At 40.2% G+C, this 16,498-nt stretch overlaps 1 protein-coding gene across 1 annotated transcript in view; it reads right to left on the reverse strand.

The window, feature by feature from the left end:
• LOC102755197 (dystonin-like) overlaps positions 1–16,498 on the reverse strand; it is a 172,493-nt gene that overhangs the window by 64,436 nt on the left and 91,559 nt on the right. The window contains 8 exon segments of the mRNA XM_015566826.1: positions 2,758–2,964; positions 3,891–4,132; positions 5,516–5,600; positions 6,117–6,443; positions 6,641–6,800; positions 8,016–8,182; positions 10,422–10,592; positions 12,113–12,274. Of these exon segments, the coding sequence (XP_015422312.1) occupies positions 2,758–2,964; positions 3,891–4,132; positions 5,516–5,600; positions 6,117–6,443; positions 6,641–6,800; positions 8,016–8,182; positions 10,422–10,592; positions 12,113–12,274 (1,521 nt within the window).

Genomic DNA, 16,498 nt, shown 5'->3' on the forward strand with positions numbered 1-16,498 from the left:
TAGTAACATTATTAAGGTACTGGATCTGGACCGGTTATGTAAACAACCTTAATGTGGCAAAAGATGAAACATCCTAAGAGCAATTTGCTTGGAAAACAGGTATTCAAAATTTAGTTTAATTTAACCAGGTTACTCCAAGACAAAACATGAAATCTACAAATTTAAAAATTACCAAGTCATGTTCAAGGCACATATCCTCACCCTGTCACTGGTGGGTGTGGTTATCTTGGTGGTTGGGATCTGGGATGGAGCAGTGCTATTAACACAAAGTGTATGTGTCTAAAGACATGTCTAAAAAGATGGGCTGTGGTCAGATCATGTCCATGTTTTACATGGACAAGAGACAGAATGGTAGATGATTTGTATATACCACAAAAAGTATACAGTATAGAACACGTGGCTAATATCAGGTCTGAAGATTTTTCTTTATTTTGCATCACATGCCTTTTATACTTCATGATGTATTATCACTGGGTAAACAGAAAACAAATGTCTCAGTATCAAACTGCACTCCAGTCCTAATTCAAAACATCTTTATGTGGGAAAAGTTGTAAAATAATTGCAGTGACATATTAGCTCCTTTATAAACCTGAAAATTATGAATGTAGAAACTACTCTTTTGAGTGTGAAACTAAAATCTCTGCCAAATCAGAAAGGCAGGTTCCAAATTCTTCTTAAACTTGCCTGGAGAGTGGTCTCCACGATCCTTTGGTGTTGCATTCTCATGGCTCCCAGTCCTTATAAACTGGAAATAGCCTCACTACATACTTCCATTTCCCTATAGCAACGGCACCTTCCTTCAGATTAATGAAGGAGGTGAGGGAAAGAAGGACCACCCCCAGGGTTTCCCCTCCCTGTGTAATTTATAAGGAGGCACTCCAGGGTGGTAAAATGAGGTCTGGGTGAAATTGGTTGTGGCTCCACCACATACTAGCTGTGGGACCACAGGCAGGTCACTTCACCACACTGCACATTTTCCTCCCAGCTCTAAACCGTGTGTTTTCCTCCCTCCCTCCCTCCCTCCCTTCCTTTATTTTGATCAGTTAAGTTAATTTTACTGTTTTGTGGGGTGTGTTTTTTTTTTATTACTCGAGGTATTCCATTGGACAGATTTGCAGGCATTTCAAAGGAATGCACACATAAATGCAGAACAAATACAGATGAACAACCAGAAGATATTAATGACATAAACATGAGCTGTATGACCTGCTGGTACTAAGATACGTTTACTATCCACATTCTCTCTCTCTCTCTCTCTCTCTCTCTCTCTCTCAGAAGGTAGGCCGGGAGGACAGAGACCACTTGTTTACACATTCTTTCTTCCGCGGGTTTGTCTGTATTCTTTCAGAAAATCTTAACATTTTCTACAAGGAATTATTTTTATCAGAAAAAAAAATGTGATTTTCCTAAAGAATATATATTTTGGGTACTAGAAGTGTTTTGGAAACCACTTGCGAAACCCTGAATAGAACTGGACACATATTTGAGCTCACTAACCAACACAAGCTCAGCCTGTCACCTTGCCCTTAGTACTATCTTGCTGCACTGAGCTAGCCAACCACAGTTAACTACTCCCAAGAGAACAGAATATTTGTCTTGCTATTTATAGAGAAGTCTGCAGAGCCAATTCCGAAACTTTGGAATAAATTTCAGTGGAAAAAAAAATTCGGTACTTTCAACTAATTGAATAAACTTCACAAACAAGCACACTTATTTCCTTATAATAATGAGGCATACAGTTCCCCCAAGATTTGAAAACAGTCGTGAAAGTACATTCCGCGGGCATGAATGCCCTCCCCCGCAAACATTTCTTAGGCAGGCCTTCTGCTACCATTGTACTTTGTCTGCCTCTGTGACTCCTGAGCGCAGCACTGAAATGAGCAGTGAAGCATGTGCCCCAGAACCGTATAAATCACACTCTGACGGCAACCTTAGAAAATTAATTTCGGATGCTCCCACACAGTCTGCTTGATTTGTGCTTCTTGCTCTTGGCTGGTACTAGCGAGAGCTTAGTCAGACACCTTCTCACGCTCTGCTCTACAGTCACTGCACTCACCCCATCCCAGAAAGTTGGCAATAAGGCTCTGATGACTTAATGTAAATATCCAGAGATTTCAATAAAAGTTAATCAAAACACGTATTATAAACTTCTATTTCCAGGACCCCCCCCCCTTCGTTGGCCACAGTTTTCTGAGGGAGCTGTGGCTAATAGTCGGGTGCCTATAAAACTCTCTGGAACTCCAACTCCATGTGAGTCACAGAGAGATTGAAAACTATCATTTTCCCCTTCACAGAAAAAAGCTCTACCAGCACAACTCTGTCCTTGTTAGAAAGACGACAGCCTCTCTTTGCCATAGCTCCATGCAAATGACCAGTTAGTAACTGATGTACATGATAACTCAAAATATTTACTTGCATACAGATTAGACTTAGCCAATGCATAACATTAGCATTCGTCATGTGCATATATGTGCACAAAAAGAGTTTTCTTTGGAAAGCAGGGCTGATCTACCCAGTGGCTGATCTGGTGAGGATCCGTCTGGGAAACAGAGAGGCAGATGGCTGCTGACAATGTGCAGATTAGCCGTGCCCCTGCACTCAGATGTCAAAGTAACCAAATTCTTTTCAAATCCCTCCTTTCACTTTTGAAGCAGAACCAATGAATGAAACGCTGTTATCGGAAATCTTTGTTCAGGTAAAGCTCTGGGAACAACTGGGGGAAATGTATTGCCTAGACAACAAACCACTAGCCCCTACCTGCTGTGATCTCAGAATGGCAGCATCGATCTCCTCCACCTTCTGCGTGAGGGTGTCGCTCACTAATCGGTAGCGCTCATTGTCCTCCGCCACCATTTTTTCAAGCCCCTCTCTCGCCCTCCAGGGCACCAGTTCCAGTAAGGCACTGCTCACTTCATTAAGGGAATCCAGTAAGGCTTTGCAGCTCTTAGCTTCCTTTTTCAGCTCCTGAAAACAGAATTAAGAAAGCATACAGACCTGTGGGTAATTGCTTACATGTCTGAACAGGCTTCTCCTCTAAATGTATTTGGGGCTAACATGCTTTGCAGGCCAACAATGCGATGCACTGGCACCCTGAGTTTCAGCTAAATTCTAGAAACCTTTGTTATTTCAAGCAAAAGGGAAAGTGTTTCCTGAAAAGTTCTGAAGGACAATTCATTTGTCAACATGGCAAGATTTCACCCTTGAAATTTAAACTGAATGTCTATAAGCTGGGAAACAAAACCTAGCAAGTTATCTTGTATTATTCTTTGTTGTCTGGTAACCTCTAAGTCATCGGGTACCCTGGAAGTAAAATAAAGAGGGAAGTCCAAGCCAGAATCAAGTGGCCCTCGAAATGAGGACACACTGGCTTTAAATCACCCCAGCTGAATCATAACAGGCTCAGCAAGCCTGACCTCACCGACTCCCTTTCCCCCACATATGATCATACTTCAGGGATGAGAAAGGCAGGCTGATATCTCTGAAAAAAAAAGATGATTAGCAGGATAGAAGACCACATTTGCAATATAACTTTAAAAACCACCTCACATTATGCATCTGTCTCATAAAAACAGTGTTATTCTAACCAAATTACGTGCATCTCTGCAAACGGTGATCCTTTTCCTTGATTTTATTTTTCTGTTTTCGTCATCCTGCCTCTTGTGTAATACATTGTAAGACTCTGAAAATAAATTATAATGCACTGTTTTCATCTCTGGGTTCCTAAAAGTTTACGCAGTTGACCTGCTGCCAATTTCTGTTGGGCCCCCGCCCACCAAGGCATCCTTTAGCATGCCAGTAATGACACGGGAGAGAGATCGCTTCATTCCTGTGTGAATAAGACGCCCCCTCAAGATAACCAACGGGTCCCAGGTGCATAAATCAGAGCATACTTTTTGTCGCGCCTGCGCTCGGCTTGCAGCTTCTCCCTTCAGAGCCTGAGTCTCATATGAAAGCAATTCCACCTCCACTCTGTCCAGCCAGGTGCAGAGCTCCTCGTGTGCGCAGTGCAGCCGGCTTGCAAGCTGCAGGGCCTGTTCCAGGGTCTTGGCTACATCCGTGCTCAATTTAGTAATGTCTTTGTATCTTGCTTTAATAGCTTCCAATTTATCTTGAATTATTAAAACTTCATCACCTAAAATTTCAAAGGCATGTTATAGCTCATGAAAGGAAAGAGAGAGGGGGCAAAAGGAAGGGTTTCTTCAGATATGATTATATGCTGATGAGGGGGGAACTTTAGGAAACATTTTTCTAAAGGAGTTCTGACCCACCCGGCCAGCGTGGCTCTGTGGTTGAGCATCGACCTATGAACCAGGAGATCACAGTTCGATTCCACATCGGGGAACATGCCAGGGTCGCAGGCTCCATCCCCAGTGTGGGGCGAGCAGGAGGCAGCTGATCAATGATTCTCTTTCATCATTGACCGCTTCTCTCTCTCCCTCTCCCGTCCTCTCTGAAATCAATAACAAATATTTTTAAAAACACAGAAAACAAGTTCTGATCCAAGAAAGGCCCTTTTCTGGGTTTTAACCTTTCCCAGGATTTCTGGCAAATATTAAAAGGTCTGGAAATGCAAATATGGCAACTGGAAGGGACCACAGTGCCTTCAGTTATGTGGAAAGGATCACCTTTGTATCTCTCTGTATGGTGCTTCCAGCTCTCAAGCAGAGGAGTTAAAAACAGTCTGGATTCCAATACCGATTTCCTGGCCGAAAAACTTTGAATCTGTGGCCTTGCTGGCCACTTATCACTCATTACATGAGGATAAGAATGGAACCGACTTCATAAAATTGTGATAAAAATTCAATGAGTTTATATTTGCAAAGTGCTTACAACAGTGCCTGGCATATATGTGTGCATATATTTAAAAATAATATACTCATCTGCATGATTCCTCTATCTCATTTTCATACACACAGAGAAATTGTGTCCTGGGCTTCAGACTTGGGAGTTCAAGGCTCTAGATACTATAATGAATTTCTCCAACTTGGTACTTGCCCCATCATGCACATGAACTGGATATAGGTCTAGCGAAACTTTCCAATAGCCAAAGGAATTACTAAAACAAGTTAGGTTGTATCTGTTTGCTTAGTAAGTTCAAGCATGAAGATATGACACCTGGGTTTAGCCACAGTATGTATCACTGAATGCAGTCTGTCTTAAAATATATATAAAAAAAATATTGTCTACAGTCTATGCGCTCATCTAGAACAACAGCCTTCTGCAAGTGGAAAACCAATGTAACGCCAGCATCAGCTCCTCTGACCATCTCCTGTGCCACGACGCTTTGTGTCATGAGTAATACACTCAACTTCCATTAAGAACTCAAGTGAGATCATGAGAAAAAAAGTGAGATCATACTCCCACCCAACTTCGTCTGTCCTCAAAGCATTCTCTAGAATGGAGGCTTGGAGTGGCCCACAAATGAAAAAGTTTTTGTTTTCCCTCATTCCTAAAATAATTTGAAAGCAATGCTAAATGTTGACTCTATAATTACTTAATTTAAAAGATATCTCACCTGTTGTTTGTTTAAGTAGTTCTAAACCATTTAGTAATGCCTGATCTACATTTTGTTTTCTGAGTAGTATGTCCTCTTGCAGAACCTAAAAGGCAGGTACCATTTTCATGTGGGGAAAGAAAAATTAAATACACATTAGTATTAGTTAATATTACAGGACTTTAATTAGGTTTTATAGAGATATACTTGAGTAAACACCCACATTTTCAAATATTCGTTATTGTCCCATGTTTACCCTCCTCTTTCTGTCACTGTGGCCCAGGTCCCAGGTTAATCTACCACAACTGACAGCACTCTCTGTTTCAGAAAATACTTAGGGCCCTATGAAATGAGCTGTGTGGAGATATTGGAGCACTAGTTAATTATGGGTCTTTGCATATGGCAATAAAATAAGAAATGAAAAGTGAAAAATCGGCTATTGGATACATTCAATCTCTTTTTTAAGGTTAGTTCACTGAAAATAATCTGTACACACAAAGCATTTCTTGAGTACAGCGATACACCTAAATCAAAACGAACATAAAATAATACAGAAATAAGGAAGACTCAGAAAATAATGACAACCAAAATGAAAGAAATAAAATAAAATAAATCAAAATACCCGAAGTTCAGACTGCTGCTCCCACAGACCCTCAGTGCTGTAATCCTGGACTGAGAGCTTGCTCAGTTTGTCATGTACTTCATTCAGCCAATTCATCAGCTCCACTTCATCTTCCCCAAAAATCTTAGCATTACACAAGGCCTGCTGGAGGAGCTCAGACCTGCTGTGACTCTTCTCTTGAATCTCAATGTACCACACTTGAGAGGAGTCTAATTTATTCTGCACCATATCTTTATCCTCCCTGGAGCTCAAAACCTTTAAGGATTGGCCAATGCTAATAGCCTGGTGTAAATGTTTATTGTGATTGATGATGTCATCTTCTAAGGCCTAAATAAAGTTTTAAAAAAGAGAAACAAACAGAATGGACAAATGAAAATAAAAACAAATAGAATGAAGAGTTGACATTTGAAATGGATTTAATTCACAATTACTCATAAAAAAAAAATACATAACTCAAATTTATGTCATAAAACCAAGAAGGGAATGGAGAACAGAATCTTAGAAATGTGTGATGAGTATCTTACTTTGTGCTGTGTAATTTGCTCCTCCAGTTTAGACGCTTGGGTTCCTATGGGCTCACAATTCGCCAGCCTCTTTTCTATGGTTGTAAGCCACTCATTCAGTGGTTCTAAGGTTTCATGAAATTGTTGTGCTACCACCGAGATACCTTCCAGCTGACGATTCCTACAAATGTGCCAAGATAAAGGTCCGTTAGGGATGAAGACTGTGTGAAATATTCAACAAAAACCTTCACTCTCTTGCTTCTGAATTCTGTTCCAAACATTTTTTTGTAGAAAATTTCTAGGGCTAAAATTAATATCGCTCACATTTAAAGAACATGTTAAAATGGTTCTATTAAATAAAACTAAAGTTGAACAACAGACCAACCTCAAGTGCCTGAATCTTATGAAAGTCTTTAGCAACTTAGTTATAATATTTAAAATAATAATAGTTATCATAATAATAGTAACAATAGTAAAATTATAACAACAGTATCCTCAATAATAATGACAATAAGATAATATTTATTGGACACATTTTTTGTCCATGGGAGCCAGGACACAGTGTCCTGGGGCATTACAGAGAAGGAATAATCTACTGACATGTATTATAGGTCAACATGAAACCTTTACCCTCTTCAGGAGCACCTTATGCTATGGTCCTAGAAATATAATTAATTCTACTCCATTATCCAAAGTCAGCCAAATTTTTCTTTTCACCATTTTAGCTCCAAAGGAGGTAGGAATGTATGGAAATATTCTATCCAGTGGTTCATCGATTTTCAACCCAAAAAGTCTATGTGGCTACACTTTAATGTAGCTACTACTCAAAAACTGGTCAATGGAGAGAATGCAGAAATGAAATACAGCAATGTTGAGTGCAAAGTGGAGCCATTCACCTGCCTAGTTTCCTAGCTAACTCCTACTCCTCCTTTAGAAGATAACTTAGCTGTCACTTCCCTGCCCCAAGACTAGGTTCTTCCTATTAAATGCTCCCAGGGCACCCTGTATTTTTGCTTTGAAACGTTACATTTGTCATTACTTTCCCAGTGCTATAAAACCCTACTAGACTGTACCCTATCTGAGGACACAGATGATCTTTCCATTTCATCCCTGTAACCCAAGGCCCAGTTCTGCGCCTGACACATAGCAGGCAGGCAATAACTATGTGATAAACAAGTGAGTAACTCACTCCTCTGAGAAAGGATTTCTTAAAATCAAGAGTTCGGATATGTCTGGTGATTATAAGACACCTTTTAGGAGCATGAGGAGAGAAGTACCACACACAGCCCTTGCTATCTGTGGTCACATGATAAACGTAAGAAAAGTATTACCAAATAAATATCTGTATTAAAGCCATTGCTTCTCTCCCGGAAAGATCGGAAGTAGTATTTGTTACCTTGTTTCAGCTTTATTAAGCAATGCCTCCCATCTACTATCCAAGAGACTCAGTTGTTTCAAAATCTTTACTTTATCTGCAGGTTCTGCTGTGGCAGCAATTTTTTCTCCTTCTCGTTTGATTACCTCTACAGTAGATTTGCGGTCATCCAACAATCTTTGGAGAAGCTTGAAAAAAAACACAATAAATATAAAAAAGTCAAAGGAATAATTGTATCAACATAAAGAAAAATCTATTCTAGGCACTTTTGTTATGTGCCCAAAATATATATGTTGTATGAATTCACATGCAAAAGGATCTGAAAAGTAGGATTTTAAGAGTAACTCATTTTGCTTAATGACTCATTGTGATTGTGTCAGACACTGGGTTAGGGGCTTTTCATGGTGGATAAAACCAATACTGACAAGGCCACCAAGCCACTCATTAATAATTTTTAATGTAAAATAATGGGGTAGAAGATGCTGCTTAGCATAACTCCCCTGCTCCCATTATTGTAATGAAATGGGAATGTCCTATACATTCAACAATTATCTGTCCCATGAAGACAAAACAGATTATTACACGTCATTACTGTTTTCAAACCCTTTTCCGGTGTTAAACAATGCAGTACAGGCAGAGAAGGTGAGACACAGACCAAGTTCACAAAGCTCGTGAGGCCAATGCCCAGGCTCTCGGCTCTTTTCCCCGGGTGGGGTTCGCTCCTAAAATCCTCCATGAGGATGGAAACCAAACAAGAGCTTTTAAATATCACTCCCTAAAGGAATAGGGGGTGGAATGTATGAGAACTCTCCAAAGCTGGCTAAATAAGACTAATATTTCAGGATTTAGCAGCAGGAGACAAAAATTCAGTTCAATTCTAAGTAAATACTTGAAGAAGCATGGAATGGAATGTTTCATATAGGTGGGCAGAGCTCAGGGCTCCCTTGCTCTTACCTAAACAAGCAAATATTTCATGAGCCAGGCTATCTACGCACAGGCGCCATGTTAACTAACAACAATGAGAGTGGCACAGGGGATAAAACACCAACCAGTTCACTGTTTCCTTAATCTGATCCTGACAGACGACAGTTAAGGAGTAAAGACATGGACGGGTATCCAGAAGTGCATTCACTTACTTTCATTTTGTAATCAAGACCAACAAAGTAGGAGGTAAAGACACACATTTAGAAAGAAGAAACACAAACTCTCTTGACACAGGTTAGAGTCATTATAAAATCAAAGTCCACCAGGTGGTTTAGGCGCTAAAGAAAACTACTTAAGTGGATTACTTTTGATCAACTTTAATAGCAAAGCCTCTGGCAATTAAGAAAGCAAAATCAGCAAATAGGTTTTGTTGGCTAAGCATAAGTTCAACAACTCTGGGAGAATTATAAAGATTTAAATTAAACTGCGAATGGCAGCAGTTATTTTATATATTATATATTTTGAATATTACATATGTTATATATTATTTTATACACAGTATACATATTATTCAAAAATTGCCTAAATGCAATGTTTTTCCTGTGATGTTTAATTCTTACCTCTAAAACTATTTCTAATAGGTTAATTTCCCAATACAAAAGTCTTCAAAATTCTGAATATCATAATTAAATGAAGCTTCTTATTCCATTCCCTTCTTCTTAAGGTTTCATCCAGGAGAAACCTCACCAATATGTTGTGTTGCAGGCCCCTCCCACATGTCCTTTCATGTCATGGCTGACAAGTTAGTACTGAGAACATCACTAAATGCGACCTAAGTGACCAGCACCAATGGGAGCACAACTGTATGTGAGGTCCCAGGTAGACATCACCCCTCTAATGAGTGTGTCTTTCCAACTTGGTCCTTACCGAGTGTCAAAAGACACAACAGCACATTCCTTAGCATATGTGAATCAAATATTTGCTTCTTCAGTATTTAATCTATACTAAAAGCAATCTCATATGATCAACCTAATATATAAGGGAACAGTGATATTTCTCTCCTAAGTCCCGTTCTTCCTTGACTTCTCTATTTAAAACTGCACACACACACACAAACATACACCCTTTACTCAAGCATTTCCTGTCCCTCATTCTTGTTATCACTTTCTAATTTTTATCTCTCATCCCTGCTTTACTTATCACTTGCTAACTTATCACAATTTACTTATTTGCTTTATTGTTTCTCTCTCCCTGTTGCTCCTGTCCCACAAAAGCGTAATCTCAGTGAGGAAATTTTATCTTTCTTATTTGGTGATATACCTCCAGCACCCAGAACAACGTCTGATCCGAGGCACATGGTTCCATAAATATTTGTTAAATGGACAACAAAATAATATCTAGAACATCAGCAACCAGTTAACTGAGATAACCTATTAACATATAAAAAGAGTCTCATTATTAATATGGCACAGGAAACACAATACAAAAGCAGCACTGACTTACCTTTTGCTCTTGTATCTGGGCCTTCACCACTTTGAACTCGGCCGATGGTGGCTTCTGATTGGCCACAAGCTCCTCAGTGTCCACCATCCAGCTGAGCAGGGACTCCAAGGCATCCTGGAACCTCCCGCAGTGCAGCAGGGCCTCCTGCAGCTGGGCTGCTCGCTGGGCCACCTGCAAAGTTCCAGTTGGTCCCACTTATTTACTAACTTAATACAACAATGAAATTGCCTACTGGCCACCACTTTTCATGTTTATCTTCCTATTTGGTCACAAATTTTCTTTTCCTTTTCATATAAAATCTACCCAAAGCATAGATAGTGGACAGGATGGGGGTAGAATAGCATCAATGTTTAGCAAGTAAGCCAAGAAGATAAGGTTGCCATCAAAAACAGTCAATGTAAAAGACAAAATCTCTGCGATTTTGGAAATATCCAATGCATTTATGATTAGCAATGAATGACTGAAATATTTTCAGGCTGCTGAAAGAAACAACGCATTAGTCCCTTTTATCATTATCCTTGAGATTCATTTTTTTATTTCCTACTGATGCATATCAGGGATAGTGATAAAAAAAGACTACGATTAAAAAATAACTATTATAACAGAGAGAATGAGAATTCTGTTTTGCTAGGCAAAATAACTATAAAGTATCCAATTAAATTCTTCTAGCTCCAAGCTCTGAGTCCTTATTTAACTGACCAGGGCCTTTGTCTTCTAGTAAATGGAATCTCTGGGTCCTACAATACCGTACTGCCCTTCTCATAGATCTCCTTTTTGGACTAAAAAAGTAGTTGGCAAGGTATTTTAAGCACTATGGAATATATTTTCATCTGACACTGCATTCCAATTGTGTTCAAAGTGTGCTACAATATGAATCCGCCTTCAAAGAATGATGAATGTGGGTGTGAGACCTGGCGATGCTTAAGATTTCAATGCAGCAAAATCTGTATGCGAACAATCACCACCACCACCAGACAGGCACTGCCATCTAATAACAATTCTCTGATAATGTATGTCACGTGAAGATCTGCTATTGTGCGTCAGCATTATCTCCTTAAGGTATCAGAGCATTATTTCCCGCATGCGTATTTTTTAAAAGGTGGGAATCTCTACCTTATAAGTAAAATAACATTTGCTGTCAATGGTCTATCAGGAGGGTGGCAACCCTTAGTCCACGGCAGATAGACAGGCATAGTTGCTTTCACTTGCACAGTGTGACCTATTATACAGTGGAATTAGTTGCTGACATTTGAAAGTTAGAAGATTTCACTAAAAAAGTGAGATTTCCCGGTTCCTTGGAAGTAAATATATTCTTTAGCAACAGTGAGCATAGACCCCTACAAGGCAATGCTTTGCTGGAGCTAAGTGGTTACTGTGCCTTTAGAGGTGCATGAGGTCTCTCAACACAGGACAGGGTCATGGGCCACCTGCCATTACCCCTGCACTATTGCGCCTCTATCAAAGTCCAGATAATGACAGGGAGAGGCCCTGTTTCCTCCAGCTGGCTCCTTTCATTTATGCTTCCTAACAAGCCCTGTAGGCACTGGAGTTTGGGCCATCCAGTTTATAGCAATATAAAAAAGTGGTCATGTTTAGGGAAGTCTGGCTACTGTAAATACGATTTGTGGTCACAACAAATGCTAGTGAATGACAACAAACAGAAAGGACAGCGAAGGGGAAGGGAAAGTTACCTTTTTATTGAGAGTCTTCCACCTGGCATTGACATCGTCCAGGTCCTGCTCCAAACCTTGGGTGCTGGTGCTGTTAGCAGCACTCTGAATTAGGCCCTGGCCCAACCAGTTTACATCTTGCTGTTTAACCTGCAAGGGTTCAATCTCTTCTTTTTGGAATACCTGCAGTTGAAACAGCAATAATCATATGAATTATATGACCTAATAACCACCAAATATAAACATTTATTCAGTGTTTGGATATCAATCATTAGAGATAAAGATAATTTTTGTTGCTATGATATTATTCATATCATAGCAACCTTATTAATAAGAGTTAGAAAGTTAACCAAATATAAACTCATAATACTATTAACACTATTCATGAATACAAAATAGTAATAGTCTAAGTGCATTTAATCAGATTACCTATGAAACCAAGAAAACAGTGTATGTCCTCTCTTTACTGTTTCATTATCATACCACTAGAAATTTTCTATCATTCCAATTTAACTATAGTATAAAAATGTATTGCTAATGAACAAAATAAGATGGGTCCAAGATGAACCCATTTATTGGGCAAGGGTTCTTATAGGCTCTTCTAAAAATGCCTGCTGTTAGCTGGCATTAAAGTTTGATGAATCACTGACAAGATGATAAAGTGAGCCAAGATGCCAATCTATGACTTGCCAGATGGGCCAAAATGCAGGGATCGGAAAAGGAAAAATGGCATAGGCAAGCACTGCAGTAGTATGTATCCCTAAACACCTAGCCCCCTCAATTTCTATCAAGATGCCAATAGGCTTGCAAGAGGCATGTAGACCTCACCCCAGGACCTGATCACACATATCACCAGCACAGCAACTGTGGTTATGCTTTGGTCACTGCCTCCCCTATCAGCAGCTTTCCAGAACTGCCCCCTGAACCGGACTCCTCCTCCCATCCAACTTATGGTCCCCAGGTGCCTGCCTGTAATTGTCCAAAGAGCTACCGTGTTAGAGCAAAATGCAAGCTCCATGGAAGCAGAAAGTTCTCTTTTCCTTATAATAGTTTCAGGCCCTGGATCTCCCATAGTACCTAACATGCAATATTGTACTTGATGATTATTTGCCAAATAAACATCAGTATAGAAAAATAGTATTATGTCTTGGAATGAACGATATCAACTCCTAAACAGATTATACTGGGGGGTGGGGGGAGGGGCGTAGATCAACATTTTCATAGACAAATTAAATTAAATTTATACAGGAGTTAATACAGGAGTTAAAGGATGTCATAAAGAAAATAAGTTAATTTAACTCAGGAAGGAAAGTTTCAGCTAAGATATTAAGGTAAGACAAGGTTTGGGTTCTGAGCTGTTATACTATAGGGCACTATACAAATATATCAATAGCCCAAGTGAACAAACAGTTAAACAGAACATACAAAACATAACAAAGGCAAATATCAAAACAGTACTTAAGATAAAATTCAGGCACAGTATGGAAAACAATTTTCAGATGCAGAGGCTGCAGGAGACAAGCTCTCTCGACTCTGGCCAAGACCCAAAAGCAGGCTACTTCCGTGTTATTGTATGAATGAGTACATTAAGGAACAGCAAACAAATAAATGATCATTTCCTCTAGAAGTCCCCTCCTATATAGACAATTTCCACACTGGAGAACTGTTTCTATATAACAATACCATATTCACATAATCAAACAAATTATAAGAATTCCCCAAGTCACTGAGGAACAAAAACACAAGTTTCCATAAGTTTTTAAAAGGCATAAATTTACTTAGTAAGGCAATGGAAAGTTGAGACAAGGTGGTAAAAATAGAGTTTGGTGCTGTATTATGATTCTATTTCTTTTCCATACCACTTTCTAAGTTACTACTTCTATGAATCGCTGTAGATATGTTTTACCACACACACACACACACACACACACACACACACACAAGAGGAGGAGGGACTGCTACATTCTTAAGCCCAAGAACTTGTCTTGTATATAAGGATTCAGGGAAAAGTTCTATTCTCCCTCTCAGATAATTTTCAGGATGGAAAAAAGCGCACCCTAATATAATATTGTAGTAAATTGCCTTAATCTCTTTCTTACCTTGGTTTTAAAGAAATTAATTTTAGAGTTGCATATCAGAGTAGGTCTAAGTGAGTCTGTGGTAATTTTCTGAAGTACTACAAAAATATACTAAGGGCTATAAAAGTTAACTACTAAAGAATCTATGTACTCCTAAGAGCTTCATTACTTCCTACAAATAAACTGCAAGATCCTTTACATAAAAATGTACTTAGCCAAGCTTTTAAACTAGCATGTCATTTAAAGCATGCTCAAGGAAAGGGGCACTGCTGACTCGGGCAATTATTTCATGGACTGAGAAACTTTTCTGAAATTGTCCAAATCCCTTATCTCTCAGGGGTAGCAAAATACTTATCAAGAGAGACTTTCCCCTTAACCTAGTCCATAAGCACACACACAGAGAGAAGCTTAAAATAAAATAAAATTACCTCTGAGGCAAAGTTTACCAGAAGAGCTTAGAAAAACTACCAAAATAACTGAACTTCAGTCTAAGTGGGAAGAAAAAAATTACAGGCCTGACAAACAACCTCTGCTTATTACGGGGCTGCACCCTTCACTTTCTTACCTCATTCACCACTCACAAAAAGCCAGGCGCTAGCTATCGGGGCTGCAAAATACAGCACAACGTTAACTTCTCTACTGCCACATGCAGAGCTACTGAGAGAAAACTTTCAGCACATTTTAAAACATCCTTAATTTGAGTGGAGTACTTCGCAGACCACAACAATATAATATTGTGTTTGTACCTTCATGACTAAGCCTGTTCAAGCTTAATAAATCCAATGTAACTGCCCCTAAATGGCAGTGTCTTAAACCACAATTTGTGTAAAAGCTGAACGTTCACATAAATTCACAGTGGAGGCATTCTAAGTGATGGCACACAGCCACCAGCTGCACAACCAATAGCAGGACTCTCGACAGCTGGGAATAATCATTCCCCAAACCCCCACCTAATTAGTTTGCTGTAATGATCAACTTATCAATATCTGGCATCTCGTAGGGCACTAGTCACCCCCACCCTCAGATGAAACACCAGTGACCACTTGAGAACAGAAGCACAGAATTTGGCAGGGCAGGGTTTCACGTTTCCATGAGTTACCTGAACTGACTGAAAGCCATTACAGACTGTGTCCAATACTCCTGCCCGGGCCCTGGTTTTCCTGGGAGCTTTCTTTCTCGCTGCTCTGAATTTCGGGGAGCACTTCATATGGGCCACCTCCATCTCCTGGGCAGAAAGAGAAGCCTCCCCTTCCCCTTTAGGTGCAGGGTTCGAGTCTTCCGAATCGCATGGTGTTAACAGTGTCGCATTTTCTCCTAAGCTTCTGCTACCACCGTCTACGTGATTGCCCCCCAAATCTAAATGAGAGCGCCCCAAATCCTCAGGACAATCTGCCTTCCATTCCCTGCTTTCTGCTGTGATGTGGAATTCTCCCGGTCCATATTTTTTCCCTTCTCCTCCTGGGTTAGAGATACACTCGTTTTCTCCATCTCTAATTAATGGGTCACACTTCACAGGGGTCTCTTTCCAGTCATTCTGCAGGCAGCAGGTTTCACCATGGATTTCCCTCTGACCATTCACACCAGTTGTCTCCTCCAGGGGAGAAACACCATGTAAAATCATTTTGAAGTTCTCCTCAGGGTGGGCACTTCTACAGGAAAGCAATGGGATTTTCTGTTCACTAGTGGAATGGGCAGGAAGGAATGGTGCATGCTGTTCTGCTATATGAACATCTTCAGCAGAAGACACGCTTCTGATTTGTGACTGCTCTCCAGTTAAAATGGCCTGTTTTTCTTCCCTCTCGGCTGGAGGGCTGCATAAGCCAGAGTCCTCCTCCTCCGACGTGAGGGAATTGGTCCCCCACCTGCACTTGCTGGCCTTGCTGACAGCCTGGGACACATCAGTAGGTTCAACAAAGGAGCTTTCACTTTTGTTTGCATAATCCATAAAATTGGCTGGGACAAACATCCGCCATGACCGTCTATGCTCTTTCTTTTCCGCGTGAGATTTGGCTTTGGGTAATCCTGTGGTTCGGATGATGTCGCTATTGAGTTTGAGCGCATCAAAGATCATCTTTTCATCTAGGGTGTGAGCTTCCCGACCTCTCAGCTCAAACACATTGGAAGAAGCCAGGGCACCGTTGGAGCACAAAGAACTAACATCCAGTGTCCTGTGACTGTAGGGCAAAGTCCGATCTCCAAAATGCCTGGAAGCCAGGCTGCCTTTTGAACCCGAGTCTATCTGTTCATTTAGTCTAACAGTGTCATAGATCGACCGCTGTGGGACATAACAGTCTTCGATATTCAGGTCCTCCTCCTCTTCACCCTTCCC

Source organism: Myotis davidii, unplaced genomic scaffold, assembly GCF_000327345.1.
Source record: "Myotis davidii unplaced genomic scaffold, ASM32734v1 scaffold463, whole genome shotgun sequence".
Lineage (NCBI taxonomy): Eukaryota > Metazoa > Chordata > Mammalia > Chiroptera > Vespertilionidae > Myotis > Myotis davidii.